Genomic DNA, 17,613 nt, shown 5'->3' on the forward strand with positions numbered 1-17,613 from the left:
TTTTTTCCCCAAATCAGTTTCTCTTGATTCTGATGATCACCCACCTGTCGGTTGCTCACGGTTAGCTTTTCTAAAAAGTGGCGAAGAACCAGTGCCGGATCTTCAATCAGGCAGTTCCAGAGGATTTGTTTGGCCACAGCGCTTACTGAGGGAAATATTTACAGCCTTTTAAAGACATATTTTCCTCCAAGTGAAATGCAAGAACCCCACAGCCATACCAAGCGTCCGATACTCAAATAAATCCACTTGGCATTTTACAGCACCTACCAGCCACTCCATCTTCTCGAACCTCCCCATCCTCCATGAGGTGCACTATTGGCAGCACTGCAGCACAGATGCATGCTGGGAACACAGACTGGGGCGGCTGTAACATGTGGTGTGTGGGTGTGTGTTCTGTTGTGTTCTCTTCATCTGCCAAAAAAGGAAGGGGAAAATCATTTAAAACAAACAAGATCTGCATGTCAAAGTTTGTGAGTTAGCTACCTTCAGCACTAGCCAGAGAGCGGACGGACCACACGGAACCTCGACGGAAGGAGTAGTTCCTATGGGAGTTGCTGGAGGCACAGGAGGGACTGACGGACAGACGGCGGGATGTCAGGTTCACCACTTCTTCTGCTGGCGTGAGGAATGTCCGACATGATTGGTACAGATAAAGAAATAAAGACAATATTCTCTCAGGATCCAGTAGGTGATCCAGCAGACGAAGGCCCAGCGTGGACCATGTAGAACAGAGCTCAAGATTCTGCTTTCAGAAAACCTGGAAGATCATATCTGAGCATAAGGAGTAGCATTCTGGTACTTGGTGGCTGCACCAGAGAAACCAGAACCAGAATCAACTGTGTTTAGATGTGGATTCATGGCTGGCAGTCCCACCTTCTTCCTCTTGCTCAGGAGGGGGGCTACAAGTGGGCTCGTAGCAAGCCTCCTGAACTACAGGGATAGCGGTGATGATGCTAGCCTCGCGGCCCAGCCGCCGCTTCTCCTCCTCCTGCTGCAGGTTCTTGAGGATGTGCTCGGCCCGCTGGTGGGAACGCGACACGGCCCGCGCCGAGAAAGATTTCTGGGAAAATGCGAGAGAGGGAGAGAGTGGAAACAAAAAGTAAAGAGGAAACAACAAACGGTGTGCCGAAGATCTGAAGTAAAGGAACAAAAGCGTTCCAACAAATTTCAGGACAGTTTCTGGAACATCTGTGCACAAATAATCTAGATTTAAGACTCAAGCACATCAATACAGTAACTTTTTTTTGTTTTTTTTGGAGCACTTGCACATCAAGTAAAACGATATTGACGTCTTGAATGAGAAAGTTGTCAGTCATCACAAACTAACTGAGATATATTCAAATTGGAATTTGGAGAATGTGCAGTACTGTATTTTGTGGGCAGTAAGCGCTAACACACAAACACCCAAACAGGCTAAACACGATATGAAAACATAAAGAGCAAACTCATTCTCATCCAACGACCATACAAAATCAGGAGAATACACACAAAATGTCCGAATTTCCGGTGCATGCTGGGCTTTAACACTGACGCTGTTCAAGATGCAGCAATGAGCAACACCGACGGCTACTGGCGAGCTAAAAACAGACACAATCCATAGAGATAATTTTCCAGCCAGTTTTTAATGATCTGATGAAACAAGATGCATCAGTACAAACATCCGGACAGTTATCAACTTACTATGGCATGGACTGGCTGAATTAATGCGGAATACTAAAGAAAAGACAGTTGACAGATAAATTACAGAGCAGGTGCCCACACGTATTCATCAGAATGTAGTATGCATCTCTGGAAATGCATGCTTTTTCACACAAAGGAAAAGAAAATCAACTGAAAGGAAATCTGTTTCAGCACAATAAACAGATTTCTTGGTGCAGCAACCATTTAAAGTTCATTGTGTCTTTGCTTTTGGGATGTTTTTTTTGGGGGGGGGGGGTCACACACACCGGATGGTTCTGAAGCCCAGGTTTGGTCGGAGCTTTTGTGGTATCTCCGACACAGTGCCGACAATCGTCAATGAACTAGCCGCGTCACCGACCAAAAGCTGCATATTTTACTGCTCACAAACACGGAAAACTGAACTGAGTTTTTGGTGCAAAATCGAGCTCACACCAAGAAAGCTAGCAGGTTAAGTGGAGCCAGCTTTTCTTCCATCAATGTGTTGATGAGATTTGACTTTATTGGAACTGCGGACTTTTAGTAAACACAATTGGCCTTTGGACTAAAGACACATTGTAACACCAGCACATACTGACAGTTACGCCATCTTAGTTTGGATGTTAGCACATGCTAGCATGTGGTTTTTAGCTGTGATGATAAAGTCATTTATTTATATATGTTTTACTCAAATGTGGTCCATTGCAAGTCACAAGTCCCAAAAACAAGTTTTAATCCCACGACTGAGAACAGGAAACTCAGACTCACAGACTGGTCTTCGTTGATTGGGTCCTGAACGCTCCCGGTGTTCAGAGGCACCCAGGGGGGGTCGAAAATGGGAACACAGGGCATTCCCAGGATTGGCGAGGGAAGAGTGAAGTTGATGCTGGGTGGAGGTATCTGGAAAAGACGACAAAGGCGCGTCAGCGAAGCTAGCATCAGCCTGACGAAGGATGGATGACGCCCACGCTGCACCTTAAAGATCTGCTGGGCTCCCTCCTCCATGCGAGGCCAGACCTCGTAGCGGAAACGCCACAGCGTGTAAAACTTCAGGATGGAGTTGATGCGCTGACATGCCTCCTGGTGATGCAACTCCGCCATCATCATTTCGGTGACGGCGTCGGGGACTTTGACTGCGCACAGGAGGAACATGGCAGCTGGAGGGGAAGGAAACAAAAGGGCCAAAAATAAAAGAACAAAGTAAAGCACATCATATCAAGCAGATCTCTATATGTTCCAGCTAGAACTACAAATAAATATGTGACCAGCAGCAGCTGCCATATGCTCGTCCACGCTGAGCAGGAGCTCCCACGCCGCCGGCTGGATGTCTCCGTACATGTCGTCAGTCAGGATGGGAGCTGCCTTGATCAGCAGGGAGAGAGGAGCCGGCGACAGACTCATCACCTAACAGAGGAGGCGAGTCCACATTTACCTTCATAAACACACATTTCCCAACACCAAATGAGACGACGTAAGAGCATTAGCTTGAGTCCCTTACCTGGTTCCGGATATACTTGAGCATGCCGGTATCCTTCTTCCCTTCAGTGTTAGGGTCAGTGGGTCTTCTCTTCATGGATGGGGTCCTCAAGCAGGACTTGTCCGAAGACTGACAGCACAGAAAGCTCTTCGGTTAGCATCATCAAGAGCCTTAGCTTAGAATGCTATCTCAAGTCAGACCTACTTCCTTATTCTTCTTTGCACGTGCCATGATGTGGCCAGAGATGGCGCTGTCCTCTCTCAGACTGTCTACCGTCTCGCCGTATACAAGTTTGATGGCCCGAACCAGGCGAGCGCAGGAGCGGCTGTGGTGCTGGTAACAGCGCGGGTGGCAGAAGTCGATGTGGGTGCAGATGAAACTCTGCTGGTTGCACAGCAGGATCATGATCTGGAAGGAGGCAGTGGTTGAGACGGGCACACGCAGAAGCGCGCTGATAAAGGATCTAAAAAGACGTACGTGGAGCCAAGACATGTTGCGGTGGTAGTTGTCCTCGGTGCCTCCTGAGCTCTGGCCCTCAGGTTCGATGCTGGGTTCACTGGTGCTGAATGGGCTGCCTGGAGGAGAAAACCAGTACAGGTTAGCAAGTATAGCTGCTGACTAGGTACTCTGAGGCTTTAGCCTTCCACCCCTGCACATGACTTTATTAGCTTTGGTGATTTCATTTCAGAAAAGCTGAAACGGAAGTGACTCAGAAGTTTCTGTCAGAAAAGTCTCGCCTATGTCGGTCACGGTGTCCCGGCTGTGCGTCTGTGACAGCAGCCCTTCTTCATTCTCTGACTCGGAGTCTTGCCGGGACAGTTTGGTGCTCTTGAGGCTTCCGGCCCTCCGGATGGATGACAGGGAGCCTCCTTTCTTCACACGGAAGCTGCGAGCCCCTTTGATTTGGAGCAGGCGGGAGCCTCCGATGCGGATCTTTCGGATGGGCGCTGGAGAAGACGGCAGCGGGGAGAGATCGTCTACATTATTTGTGACAACGAACAGAGCGGCTGGCAACGGAGAGTAGCGCGGCGATGCAGACGACCCCTTATCTCACCTTGGGCTTCCTGCCCTTTCTTTTCATCACAGGTGGTGTCGGACTTCAGCGTGTGGCTGCTGCTGTTGAGCGAATCGTGCCCGTCTTCATCATCCAGGATGCCCGCGAAGCTGATCTTCCTCTCGTAGCGGTGACGCCCGAGCTCCGGATCCAGGCGCAGGCGGCAGCTGTCCAGGTCCTAAACACAGGGGACGCATTACCCAGGGCCATGGGGGACAGAGACAAATGACACTGGTTGAGCCGCATGACTACCGACCACAAGGGGCTCCGTTCGTGGCCGTGGTAAGCAGGGAAAGGTCTCGCGCTGGAAAGTGGTGATTTCCAAAAGCAGCTGACAGGCGGCCATCTTCAACGCAAAGGGGCAGCCGCATTTTGTGGGATTGACGGTGTCTTGGTGGAGAAACACGCCGAGGTTAAGATCACGGAATAGGCAGCTAGATCTTTCCTCAACTTACTGTCATCCAAATAGTCCTCCTCCTCATCCTCTTTTCTCATTCTCCGTTTGGTCTCTTCGTCAAAGATGTAGCCCAGGATGTTGGCAGGACTCTCGCTGTCAGAGTGACAGAGCTCGCTGAGCCTGGTGCCGATGGCCTGGGTGGACAGAGCTAATTACAGGCCCGTTTGGACATGACACGACGACAGAGCTCGGACTTCCACTCACATCTCCCCACTGGCAAAAATGTTTGGCTGCATTCCACTGGAGTTTCTGGTTTCTCTTGTTGCCCACTATTGGAGATCGGCCCCTGGACAACCCCCTCTTGGTGATATTTACATGGTGGCCCTTCATCCATTCAGGCCAGTTGCCCCGGTTACAGCGGTGGACAAAACGAGCACATTCCAGGAAGAGGGAGGCTCGGGCCACAACCGGTGCTTCCTGGAAGGAATCAGAACCGCGATGATAACGTGGTGATGATGGACTGCTCAAGCCTTCAGGCTGTCAAACTACGCACCAGGTCCAGAGCAGCGGCGAGGATGGAGGCATCGGGAATCGTTCCCGGCTCGCAGCAGTTCAGCAGGAACTGGAAGCGCTTCATTCCCTGGCGGATGGCTCCCAAATTCACCACGTTCTTATTCTTCATGGCCTCCTGACTGGCTGCAAGATGCTCCTGGAAACCGTGAGGTCCTGATGGAAAAGGCCAAATGCGATAGAAGACAAGAGAAAACAATATAACACTGGAGGTGCTGGGCCTTTTTTTCGTTTTAAACTCAGACATTGCATGAAGCAACATCGTCAGGCTGAACAGAAAGCCACCACAAATGAAGCTGAGTGAAAGATGAGCACAACTATCAGCAGTGGTTACACGTCCGACCTGAGCTCCACAAGAGAGGACGAGTTCAACCAAATTACAGGTCGCGTGGCTGCAAAAGTGACTAATGTAACCACAGCTGCCCCAAAGAAAGTGGCATCTATGCTGACTGTTCTGTTGTCGGTCCCTCCAGGGCTTCCGTAGATCGCTTTTTGCTGCGTGAAAGCTGGTGTCATCCTCTGCCAATCTGAATCGTCACCACTAGATGCTGCCAAACCCCACACACGGATCGAAGTGAGCGGCATTTTTTTTTAGCCCAGCAATCCCAAAAATCACGTGGAATCCTGGAGGGATGTTTTTTGTTTTTTTAATCAAAGGCATGAATAAATACCACCAGACGTCACCACAGAAGAGACGGAGAGAGCGCTGACAGCATCATGCTAGCGGTAGCACAGCTCTACGGTAGAAAGATGGTTTTTGTAGGTATGAGTTTGTGACCACACATGTTTCCTTTTCTCCGTTTTCCATGTGGAAGATAGAGGAACAGGTTCTGCTGTAGGAACAGGTCGTGCACGGTTGGACAGAGTAGGATGCAGTATTGGTGATACAATGCACAGTTGGGGGGGAGGGGGGGTGAGTTACAAATATTTAACTGAAACTATTCACATATTGCTATCACTGACCAACATTAGCATTACCGTACTTGTTTAAGATCAGGAATAAGCCTTTGAACTAAATGCAGGTGTCTCTTTTTATTAGTGGAAAAGGCATCAACACAAACGAGACACTAATGTATTGAAAATGTCACATTCAGTTTATCAGTGTAGCAGGCAGCTAACCGGCGATACTAACATGAAAAATGGGGTTCAGACCAGAACTAGCAAGGCAAGACAAAACACAACACCACACTGACAAAACAAGAGGAGGGACGAGGACTAGATCAACAAGGGACAGTGGGGTGTTGGTGGGTAAGGGGCACCCCAGGGTGGGGGAGGTCTACCATCTTTCTCTTCTGTGTGGTGAAGCTTGGATGGATTCCTCCTGCCAGACCTCCATTTACCGAGCCGCTTGAAGAAATTCTCCTCCTCGTCCCGAGTGTACTCTACTCCCACAGCGCCACCTTCTGACAGCTTTACCGCACTGGTGAACTTCACCTGCAGGGGGCAAAACAAAGTCAGACAGAACGGCCAAAAGTGTGTCTGGACGCACAGCATTTTGTATTCCCCTCTGACCTTTGAACTCTGCCGTATGAAGGAGAGACGATCCACTGAACTGATATCCAGCAAGTCTTCCACGCCATCAGTTAATCCCGACAGAGACGACCGCTTCAGCCAGTTTCCTGCGGACGCGTGAATATGGTACCGATTTAAACAGAAAACAGCTACTTCTTGAGAAAAGCCAAGACAGTACAAGACCAGGAAGTGCTCATGCATGTGGGCAGTGGGGCTGGGAGGAGGAAGCATTCCAGCATTGCGTTGCAGCTCTTAAAACTCAAAAATAATATACAAAATTAAGTTTTTCATACCAGATGGAGGGAGCGCGTCTACTGCCCAGACAGGATGCTTTTCTCATGAGAGCCTTGCTTCTTTATTACCATCTAGTGCACGATGTTGCATTTGGAATTGGGATTTTTTTCACAAAATACCTTGAAAATAGTTTCGATTATTGTACTTTAGATGAGCGTCCTCAAACCTAAAATCAATTAAGCAGCAAGACCTCACCAAGGTCCTGCTCTAAATCCCTGACACCAGGTTATGTGATAGCTGCCATGCTGGCGCTACTGCCTATTTATACTACTAGTACTAGTAGTAATTACCTCTCTGGGGGCTGCGTTTGTGTCTGTCTGTTAGCAAAACAGCTCAAAAAAATACCAATTTTAATGAAATTTTCAGAAAATGTTGACAATGGGCCAAGAAATAGCTGATTAAATTTTAGTGATGTTTCGGATTCCGAAGGGACTTTGAGCTTTGACCTTCCGAAGCTCAAGGCCAAGGGGCTTTGATCAAAATATAACCTCTCTAATCATAATCAATCAAGGTTATGGTCTGTAACCTCCATTAAAAGGAGCCAACTCAGATCTCTCTCCATGTGGCGGCTTGTCTGATTTTTGAGGTCTGGATTTTGATCATTTTGTTTGGTGCTTGGTTATGATTCAAAAATGTGTCGTTACATCATCCCAAGTGCATGAAAGATCCGTTATAACATAACTGGTTATCACAAATTTCAATAAAAATATTTAATGTGGTTATATGTGATACCCAACCGGCCATCAGCAGGAGGGTCTCCCCTATTAGCCTGGTCCTGCTTCCCTTTAAATAGGAGTTTTTCCTTGGCACTATTGTTTTTCAGCCAAAACCGGGCTTACTGTAAAGCGCCGAGAGACAATTTTGACGCTAATAAATAAATAATAGACATGAATTGAATTGCTGACGCCGACCACTAGAGGGCAGCTAATTCCAGGAGTACACACTTTGCTTCCATCCATCTGATAAAACGTACAAATTTTGACCAGTTTTGAAACATCTCGCACAAGGGAAACAGATGACCAGCAGGGGGAGATAAGGACGTGAGATTTGGGACGACAATGGTTTCCGCATCCACATACGTAAGACAGAGAGAGTGAGTGGTGCGCGAGCGGTCCCACGGCATGCTAAAGCACAGGAAGGAACACAGAACAGACCAAAGAGATGAGGTTGTTTGGTCTCTCGGCAGGCAGAGTTGCAGAGTTCGACATACGAAACACACGTTAGAAGGTAGTTCAGGGAGACGACAAATGTAAAATGCATAATGAGAGAATGTGATAGAAACAAAATAATGATTAATGGCATGAACTGGACCTTAGTTTGACATTTGACCCCATATTAATTTAGTCACTCTGACAAGTTCAAGCTTCCAAAGTGACACAACGACCTAAAAACCACAAACTAACTCACCTATCGGCAGCTTGAGTTTTTTACGCAGGGAAATGCGGCGGGATCTGGATCGAGAGCGCCGGTCGGTGGTGGTGCCGGAGTGGGCGGTGGTGCACTCTGAGGTGTCTTGCTCTGACTGGCTGCTGGTGTCACTCGCGGCGCTCTGAGACTTGAACATCTTCCTCCAGAAATCCTTCCTGCCCAGCAGAGCGCCTGGGATCTGTTCATCGCTGTGGGGAAAGGGGGCATTTTATTGATAAAAGGATGCCAAAAAGGACTAAAGGAGCGAGCGACACAAGGGATTCTACACTTTCTTCAACTGGGGGCTGAGACATGACGGCCGTGCCTCGACAGAGATGGTGCGATGGGAGGTGACCACTCACTGTTCGGGGGTCTGGGGGGGCTCTACTGGAGACCAGATACCTGACCCTTCTCCCCAGACACACTCTCTGACCTGCACACACCAACACACATACAAATCTGGTCCCTGCCTGATTTTTCACTGTCGTGGGATCTGAACATTGAGATCAATTCTTAGTTTTTTGGGTGATTTTACTGCCATCTAGCGGTAAAGTTGGGGATTTTGACCACGTGTCTCAAGCCAACACTGTTTTTTTCCCCCTCCATTTCTGGTTTGATGGTGGGATTCTGCATTAGACGAAGTCAAACATCATTCACTCAAGCCGTAGATGCAGACAGGACAGAAAAATGGGAATAAAAGAGAATAAATCCACACGCGTACCTCCTGCCTCCGGATTGTTTAGCTTCCTCCTTCTCGTCCGTTTTTTTGGCGGTGGTGATTTTCTCAGCACTGTCCAGGAGCGCACTCAGCGCCACCCTGCGGAACACATTGCCATGAGCCTCCTTGATGAACTGCACCAGCTGGCGGATGTCGCAGTATAGACCCTGCGTGGAAAGAGGGCGGCAGATCAGAGGGAAGGAGAAGCGAGTGAGTCGGAGCGAGAACAACGGTGGAATTGGGCTGATTTTATGTGTGCGTGCTTGCATAGGCTGTTTTTATGAGGAAGAATGAGACACCAGCTCAGATTTTGAGTGGGAGGCCTCTGATTCTGTGCCCGTCTTCAGCCGTGTGTCATCTCCCGCCAACGTGCACAAGCGATGCCAACTTCTGGCTTTCTGGACACCTTGTGCAGTCATGTTACCTCAGAACAGTTCTTAAACGATAAATTATGCAGCTCTATACATGGATCGGGCCCAACAATGAGCTTTTTAACTTAAATCATCCAAAATTTTGCACAGTTAAACTGAGAGCACATAGATCTTCCAATATAGAGCAGGTCTGTTAAAAAAGAGGAGGATCAAAGTAAAATAGTGAGACATTTTGCAGCTTTTATTGGAACAAGATCGCTTGATGGCCGCAAATGTTAGCTTGGCTGACAGTGGGACCTCAGCTCGCAGCTACAGGCAGCCTTTAATTAGAGCGGGACTTCACCTGGAAATGAACTGTGAGACGGGAAACAGCTGGAAAATGAACATTGGGAGACCAGATTGGAGAGGTCCCTTCAGCGGGGGACGGAGCGCGGGCGGGCACGAGTACTTCGTGAATGACAGAGAAATGCAAAGCAGATTCGATGCAAACTTGTTTGAGGCTCTAGTGGATTCAAATTTTACAATTTTAAGCTTCCGCCCTGACAGATGTTTAAGGAACGGGAGGACATCTGATCATCCCAGTTTTCCAAACCAGCTGCTGTGAGTAGCGGGAGAATACGTTTCTCTGGTAGCTATGATGAAACAATGATAACTGAGGCAACGCGATACGTCTTGTGACGCAGACATCGGTGGTCGGGAAAATCAAACCGTGTGGGCGGCCGATGTCACCTGCCACTCACCAGGTTCTCCGGACTGTGCAGCTCGTGCGTGGTGGAGGCACAGCGGGTGATGAGGGACTTGAACATGCATCCCACCACCACCGCCTCCATATTCTGTGCCACGGACTTGTTGTCCCCCGTGGTGAAGTTGTTCCCAAAGCCCGCCTTGTCTGGAACGCGAAGTGGTAGAGACCACGGATCACACGGAGGGGGGGGGGGGTTAGTCAGCAGGGGAGAGAACATTATTGACAGCTGATCAGCTTGAGCATAAAACACTGAGCCCGTACAACAGGGAAGGAAGTGGGGCAAAGGAAAAGGGTCCATAAAGCATATGAGGAGAAGCAAACTGAAAAGGATTCCAGGAAGGGAGTAAGGAATACATGCAAGTGACTAAGGCCTGCTCTAAGAGTAGGGGGGCTGAACCTGGTCCAGTTGAATGATCACTGCAAAATACACAGCTCTGCTGATGCTGAATCATTTAAGTCAGAAATTTGGGAGTTGCAGGCAAATTTTGTCACTTTTGGAGACAGTGAGGGGTACAGCAATGGATGCGGTGCCAGGGGAAGGGTCTGATCGGGTGATCTTACTGCCATAATTGACTGGTATTGATTATGTGTATCTACCGATGTTTCTTTTTTTCGCCCTCCTGGACCTCTCACCTGCACTGCCGTACTCTGCAAGAGAAAAGAGGCAGGGCACAAGTTGATCACATCAGGCCAGCACAAACATGTATGCGGCATCAGAAAGGACGTGGCACCCCCACCTCCGGCAGGGAGGTGAACTCGCACACTACTAACCCACACACACACACGCACAAAAAAAGGAAACAAAGGTGCCCCGGTTCACTTTCAGAATCCAGTCACTCATCGGTTCGGTAACTTGCCATCATCGATCTTTACGATTTCATCTGCGCAACATTAAATTTAGACATGAAACTGAATTGGAATGTAAAATGTGCCTCAGTGCCACTGGGTCAGGATGCAATGGAGCAAAGCTCTGGACCGGCAAGTGTACGGAATGGATGAGTGAGTAAAGGAAGGCAGGATTCAGCTCATTGAAGAGGAAGAGGAAATAAGAGGGAGGGAGATGGAAGCAGCAGCAGTCTGACGGACAAAAAGGGACACAGACAAGCAAGGACAGGCGGAAGAAGGAAGGGGAAAAACAGATATATCAACAGAGATAGTGCTGGAATGCAAAGTCAAAGTGTGGGGTGGAACAGTGAGAGTGCAATTCAGCTTTTTCCTGAGCAATAACGTGTTCTAATTTAGCACCCACCATTAAGTCTGATGTAAAGATAGATGATTCATGTCCTGGTGCTCAAACTAAAGTTCGGACTTGAAGCAGGAGCTCAGCTCAGAAGATACACCATCAGGAGGTGCTAACCGCTAATGTAGCTGAAATCAAGGCGCTACAGGATCATTTCCGAGCAACTTATTTATGGTTGCGCTATCGGGGGCTATAAAAGTTTGGGACTTGCTGGTCCGCTTCACATGCACTCCACATACTTACTGTCGGTGATGGGCTCCATACAGAAGCCCAGCAGTGCATGCAGGAAGTCCACTATGTTATTGAGGGAGTCTTTGTTGACATACTCGCGCATCGTCTGGCGAAACTGCACCCTGTCCAGTTTGTACAGGCTGGTCAAGCAGTTCTGAGCCTGAGGAAAGGATTGGTTAAGGTCACTGCACGTCTTTGATCTCATCACCTTTGGGGCATCACGCCATTTCCGGAAGGTCAAACGGGGTAGAGGAATGAGGCTGACCTGCATCCTGAGGCGGTCTCCGGAGAGGCCGCGGTGTCCCTCGCCACAGCCGTAGGCGCATCCAAGCGACTTTACTATCTTTATCAGCATAGTCAGAGCCAGACGGTGGGTGCTGAAGCTGGAACCCTCTTCCTGTTGACACAAGTAACGTTTTTGCGCCTATACAATCAAGGATTTTATTCAAAGTCTTGAAAGAGCAACGTCAGAGCGAACCTTTTTGTCATTATCCTTGTTATTCTTCACATCATCTTTGCTTCCCTGCCCACTCCCTCCACCACTCCCACCACCTCCTCCACCACCACCACCGCTGCCTCCATCTCCTCCACCACCTGCTCCTGGGACAGCCCCACCTCCCTGGGCTCCTCCTCCTAGTCCCTGACCAGCCGCATCTTTGGCCCGCGCCTCCTGGTTCTCCTTGTTTTCAGCTTTGGACAGTTTCTTGCCCATCCCAGGCACCACGCCCAGCTGCAGGAGGCAGTCGATGATGTTGAGGGTGACGTCGCAGATCCTCGAACTGATGTCGTGGCTCAGGACGGCGTAGAGAGCGCGCAGCACAGCCTGAAAGGAGTCAGAATTGGGATTTTTCTGCAAACGAGTCAATAACTGATAGCAGCACCCTTCAAATCTAGCTTACTGTCAGATCCAGCATTCCATTCTTCAGGACAAAGTTGTTGGTGCCCTCGATGTTCTCCCCTTCCTCCAAGAAGGAGTAGTTGATGCAGGAGTCGGTGAAGCTGCGCGGCAAGTTGGCGCACGCCAGCGGCTCCACCGGCATCTCCGGCACGGCGACGGGGTTGCACAGCCTCTTCATGTGTTCAGTGAAGAAATCAGCGTAGCCGACATTGAAGGACGCCACTGTGGTGTTAAAGGCTGCCATGGTGATGGTAGAGATCTGAGACCGAACTGAAAAAGCCATCCAATGTGTTATTTCCCAGGAATCATGAGAATTATCATCTATATTAACTTCTTACTGTCCTAATTATTTGCAAAATTACTTCAAGTTAATATTTCGGCATGTTTTTTCCTTGTCTCTTGCTCTCCCTGACTACCCGTCAACGCTGTCACAATATTTCCATTCGGTTCTATTCCCGCTCCGGTCTGCCTGAGTGGATTCTGAACTTCTGGTGTTTGTTGTTTGTGTTTTTGTTTTCCAGCACAGCTGTCAGAGGAAGACAAAAGGAATGTTTTAAAATGTTTTGATGTGACGGCAGTTGTTACCCTCTTTGACGGCGTTGTCGCTATGGCTGTTGGAGTGGTCGGGCATGTCTCTCAGCAGGGAGTGGTGCGAGTGGGAGTGCTTGGCGTTCAGGCTGTCGGCGTCCGCAGCCGTGTCCGTGCTGCCTCGCCGCGTGAACTTGCCTAGAGAATTTGATGAGTTAGATTCCCCACATCGCAATAATGCCAGGTTTTAAGAGAAGCTAGAGGGAGTGGAATAAGCTGGCTTGTCTTGTACCCATGAAGGTGGCCTGCCAGCCCCCGCGGTCCAGAGCACGTCGGTCATCGCCCAGGCCGGAGAAGCTTCCAAAGGAGAAGGTGCTACGCGTCGGTGAGACATCCAGCTGGTCCTCGTGGAGCAGGAACGGCATCCCCATGCGCCGCTGTCGTTTTTTCCCCGTGTGGTGGAAGGGGATGGAACCTTTCCTCTCACGGTCCTCACGCCGGTTCTTAAACTGGAAAGTTCAGAATTTTCCAAGATTAGATTTGGATCTCCAGCCGACGACATCAGCGTGCAGGCGTCTGACCTTTTTGAAGATATTCATGCCCAGGTCAGAGGCGAGGTCAGGGACGGCCTGTCGACGGAGGTTGGTCAGGGAAACCTTTGCAAAGGTCTCTGTGCTGAGAGACTTTTCCTCCTCGTTGCACTTCAGACTCATGTCCTGTAACACGCAGCCACGTTAGAGTCTCCTCGATCCCACACCAGCGATGGCAGAACCCCGCAACAACAGCCCTCGCACCTGAGTCTTTTGAGTGTTGACGAGGGAAGGCGCGGCGGCCACCATGGAGCTGCTGCGAGGCCGGGGCAGCGGCGCCGCCAAAGGCTCGGCGACACGCTCGGGCCTCTCCTCCAGGATCTGCCTCAGTCGCTGCAGGTAGTACATCAAGGCCCAGTGAACGCCCTCCTCTGTCCAGTGCGTTTGGAGCAGGCAACGCAAGACGGCCACGTCAAAGTACGTGGCGTAGCGCGCTCGCTGGGCCAGAGATGCTGGCAGACCTGCAGGGGCTGATGTCCTTGGAAAACAGGGTTAAATCATCTTTAACTAATGCATTAAACGTTCTGTGTCCTTCAAGAACCTTTAGAATCCATATGGGTTGCTTAGCTAGGACCGCACTCATATGTTGCTAGCATCAGTGGTGTTAGCTGCTGTAAGAATCAGTGAATCCATTTGAGTGTTTTCCTGCAATTCGAGTCGTTCCGGAACTGTCACATCGCCGACTATCGTCGCGACAGTTACTCTTTGTCACACTCTTTCCTCTGATATTAGCTTGTCATCAACTCCTTGTGCACTGCTTCATTAATAATGCATCACAGGAGGGTGGTAAACAAGGACAGAGCCCCCCTCCAGCATCATTGGGAGTGCAGAGGAGGCCCTGTCGACGTGAGTCCACTATAAATAAGCTGGAATGAAGGTCAGCAGTTAGCAAGCTGCAGAGCGTGGAGCGCGCCGCCCCGCAGACTAGTGAGGAACATATTGATACCATGAGAGAGAGGAGGCGAGCGGGAGAGGGAGGGGGCATTTAATCTTGGCTGGTGTAATAAATGGAGCAGGAAAAGAGGGTCGATATCTACACGAATCGCTCTGAGCGGACAGCGGATGGAGGCTGGATCCAATTCCACTGTCTCAACCCGTGCTGTTGTATCTGGTTGTCAAGGAGATAGAGTGACGAAAGCCAGCTGGCCCTTCTGTCTCCATGAGGTAGGAAGGGATGCAGCAGCCGGGAGGTTGCCAAGGAAACTGTCTCAGCATCAGCAATGCTGAGAACGCGGCGCCACCGGATGAGCAAGGCGCATTAATCACAGGCAGCGACGGCTGAAATGATTAAATCTGGGCTGAGCGGTGCTGAGGTGCAAGCACGTGAGGAAGAGATCCCAATCCCAGCTCCCATGTGGCCCCTGTGATGACGGCAAAATGATTGAGAGGATATTTTTGAGTGGATCCTTGAAATTTCCCATCTGGTTCACTTTCCACTCTCATAACTTCAGATTGCCGCAGCTAACAGCGCGAGGCGGCGGGGATCTATCGCCGCCTCCCCGCGTGACCACGTGAGCGTTCAAAAATCCTCTGGTGCTCGTGTCTATATGAGGATAGAGCGAGCTTTGGGGGAGGGGGATTTGGGCTGATTGCAAATGGAATGCTGACTGTCAGAGGAGTGTTGGAGTTGTGGAGATGATGTAAAACCCTCCCAGCCCCCCTCTTTGCCTGCCTCGCTGTCCCAAATCAGGTTGAACGCAGAGTTTAAGGACAACTTTCTAAATGAACACATCATTAATAATAAAATGAGACCTGTGGCTTCCTGCCGGGCCAGGAGAGAGAGCTAAAACTGTCGTGATAGCTGCGGGCCAATAAAGAGCCGCGTGTCACGCTAGGCTCGGGACGCTGCCAGCATCAGACACGTAGCACATTACTTCAGCGTAATTACCCTGCTTTTGGGGGCACATGTCAGAAGGATGTAACGCCGAAGCGAGACAAGGCTCTGCACTCGCGCTGAGGATGCGCGCCGCCGCCTCAGGCTACGCATTACACGCCGGCGAGGCCGCGTGGTGGTTCCACATTCGCTGCCGCAAGAACAAATGTTTAGCTATCAGATGATGTTGGTAGCACCAGCGCCGCGTCTCATATACAACACTTAAGAGCTGCTTGAATGGAACTGTCTCCATGGCAACACCTGTGACATGACCGATTTAGAGCTCGCAGCGGTCGAGATGAGTTTAAATCCCAATTTGTGATACGATGAAATCACAGCAGGAAGCTCCAACGGCTTAAGAAGCTAGAAGTTCTTGTAATGTGGGCAGGCGGACGGGCTTCAGCTCAGGGTCGGGACAGATCTGCAGGTCAAACCGATTAACAGCGCTCACTTTTTCTTGGAAGGGCCTTTGACCGGCGGGGGTTGTTGGGAGGGGCCGCCTTTCTCCACCGAGTTACCGCGGCGACAGCTCTGCTCTGCGGAGGCGGGGGAGGAGGACGAGTCGGACCGGGCCGCTTCGCAGACCACCTGGAAGCCCTGAGACTGAGACGGACAGTAAAGACTGATGTTGGCGTTCTGACACAGGCAAACCACACACACGCTGTCACACGACTGGGCTCGAATGAATATAAGCAGCCGCACTCTGGGGGGGGGGGGGGGGGCATAAACCCAGCCTGAGCATGTTCAAATGTCTAATACATGTCTCACCATGGGACCTGGGTTAGCGGACCCACCGGGGCTGCACTGGTTGTTCACTGGGGAGTTCCTCTTTGCTGTCGAGAGAGCAGATAACAAATTAATTACGAATGAACTGGTCCATGCCGACATCTTCAGAGTGCAGCCCCTCCCCCATCCCTCCCCCCACCTGTCACAATGTTTCTGATGGGTTTGATGAGCAAGGTGAAGGCGGGGATGTCGGGCTGGCGGTGCTCCCACATGGGCTGCCATATCACTAAACCGCTGGCCAGACGGAAGTTCAGATCTGACTCCTGGGGGGGGGGGAGCACAAGGTAGCATAAAACAGAGGAAACTTACAATCATCTGCTCTGTGTCCAATGAAATGGCCGTTGGGGCTCTGACCTTTATTCGGTGAATGAGCGGCGCGAAGAGGAAAACGAACAGCTCCACCGTCGCCATGCTCTTGTTGAACAGTTTAGCTCGAGCGTTCTCATCCTCCTCCAACAGGGAGCTGCCGTGCTGCGGGCCCGACCCCCCCAGGGCGGAAGAGCCGGCGCAGGAACCCAGAGGAGCCCCTGGGGATGAGCCCTGGTTCCCCACAGGCTGGAGGAAGGCGCTGCTGCTGCTGCTGCCCCCCGCGGACCAGCCGTGGCCCAGGCTGGGCTCGTGGTTGCACTCGTGCGCCGCCTCCAGCAGCATCCAGTGCAGCGTGTGGAGCAGCTTGGTCTCAGCCACGCCCAGCTTGTCCTGGTGCCCTGTCAAATGTCCACATGGGACATCAGGACTTTTCACTTCAATGTAGCACCGATGATGACGAGTGACAGGACCCGTGTGCCTTTACCCAGTTTGTTCCTGTTCGACAGCAGGATGGAGGTGCAGTGGAGGACATGGGGCAGGGCCGCTTGGACCAGTTCCCAGCGGGAGATGCTCTGGATGGCCTCCGACAGCTCCGGCGACAGCCCGTGGAGCTTGTTCTCCACCAGCACTCGCTCAAAGGACTGAAGGACAGAGAGGAAGAAGACATCAGGCAGGAACTGAGGGCTCTTTCTTCCAGCAGCTAAGTGCACCACACTGCCCCAAGCGTGGCAAAGCCTGTGGGACAGACAGGGGCAGGTCTGTTTCCACCCAGCAGAGCCTGGAAAACATCATTATGGATATAAATTTATCATGGGAGGAAGTGCGTGTGTATGTGTATGGGGGAGGGGGGGGGTAATTTTCTAAATGCAAAATCCCAGTGAACCCACCAGTGCAGGCGCGTGAAGGTGACACCAGATTACAGGATTATTCTGTACTCCCAAAATGATCATCGAACTC

General features: G+C 50.5%; 1 protein-coding gene across 21 annotated transcripts in view; it reads right to left on the reverse strand.

Annotated features, from left to right (window-relative positions):
* Positions 1 to 17,613, reverse strand: part of LOC130523318 (protein unc-80 homolog) — a 29,364-nt gene that overhangs the window by 10,935 nt on the left and 816 nt on the right. For 7 of the 21 annotated variants that reach the window (XM_057028502.1, XM_057028491.1, XM_057028505.1 and 4 more), the window contains exons 3-39: positions 17,141 to 17,297; positions 16,702 to 17,054; positions 16,487 to 16,610; positions 16,330 to 16,394; positions 16,013 to 16,164; positions 13,893 to 14,166; positions 13,680 to 13,814; positions 13,391 to 13,607; positions 13,156 to 13,296; positions 12,572 to 12,840; positions 12,151 to 12,495; positions 11,938 to 12,069; positions 11,685 to 11,832; positions 10,799 to 10,849; positions 10,197 to 10,345; positions 9,089 to 9,252; positions 8,368 to 8,576; positions 8,040 to 8,084; positions 6,667 to 6,773; positions 6,435 to 6,588; positions 5,138 to 5,310; positions 4,849 to 5,061; positions 4,643 to 4,778; positions 4,444 to 4,577; positions 4,188 to 4,365; positions 3,871 to 4,110; positions 3,611 to 3,708; positions 3,338 to 3,541; positions 3,155 to 3,262; positions 2,922 to 3,060; positions 2,632 to 2,813; positions 2,425 to 2,556; positions 1,681 to 1,713; positions 874 to 1,060; positions 484 to 615; positions 268 to 411; positions 45 to 145 (exon numbers count right to left, since the gene is read on the reverse strand). In XM_057028502.1, the coding sequence (XP_056884482.1) occupies positions 45 to 145; positions 268 to 411; positions 484 to 615; positions 874 to 1,060; positions 1,681 to 1,713; positions 2,425 to 2,556; positions 2,632 to 2,813; positions 2,922 to 3,060; positions 3,155 to 3,262; positions 3,338 to 3,541; positions 3,611 to 3,708; positions 3,871 to 4,110; positions 4,188 to 4,365; positions 4,444 to 4,577; positions 4,643 to 4,778; positions 4,849 to 5,061; positions 5,138 to 5,310; positions 6,435 to 6,588; positions 6,667 to 6,773; positions 8,040 to 8,084; positions 8,368 to 8,576; positions 9,089 to 9,252; positions 10,197 to 10,345; positions 10,799 to 10,849; positions 11,685 to 11,832; positions 11,938 to 12,069; positions 12,151 to 12,495; positions 12,572 to 12,840; positions 13,156 to 13,296; positions 13,391 to 13,607; positions 13,680 to 13,814; positions 13,893 to 14,166; positions 16,013 to 16,164; positions 16,330 to 16,394; positions 16,487 to 16,610; positions 16,702 to 17,054; positions 17,141 to 17,297 (5,925 nt within the window). The remainder of the gene's footprint in view (positions 1 to 44; positions 146 to 267; positions 412 to 483; positions 616 to 873; positions 1,061 to 1,680; positions 1,714 to 2,424; positions 2,557 to 2,631; positions 2,814 to 2,921; positions 3,061 to 3,154; positions 3,263 to 3,337; positions 3,542 to 3,610; positions 3,709 to 3,870; positions 4,111 to 4,187; positions 4,366 to 4,443; positions 4,578 to 4,642; positions 4,779 to 4,848; positions 5,062 to 5,137; positions 5,311 to 6,434; positions 6,589 to 6,666; positions 6,774 to 8,039; positions 8,085 to 8,367; positions 8,577 to 9,088; positions 9,253 to 10,196; positions 10,346 to 10,798; positions 10,850 to 11,684; positions 11,833 to 11,937; positions 12,070 to 12,150; positions 12,496 to 12,571; positions 12,841 to 13,155; positions 13,297 to 13,390; positions 13,608 to 13,679; positions 13,815 to 13,892; positions 14,167 to 16,012; positions 16,165 to 16,329; positions 16,395 to 16,486; positions 16,611 to 16,701; positions 17,055 to 17,140; positions 17,298 to 17,613) is intronic. The other 14 variants (XM_057028504.1, XM_057028506.1, XM_057028503.1 and 11 more) reach the window with 13 other exon arrangements.

Source organism: Takifugu flavidus, chromosome 3 (genome assembly GCF_003711565.1).
Source record: "Takifugu flavidus isolate HTHZ2018 chromosome 3, ASM371156v2, whole genome shotgun sequence".
Classification (NCBI taxonomy): domain Eukaryota; kingdom Metazoa; phylum Chordata; class Actinopteri; order Tetraodontiformes; family Tetraodontidae; genus Takifugu; species Takifugu flavidus.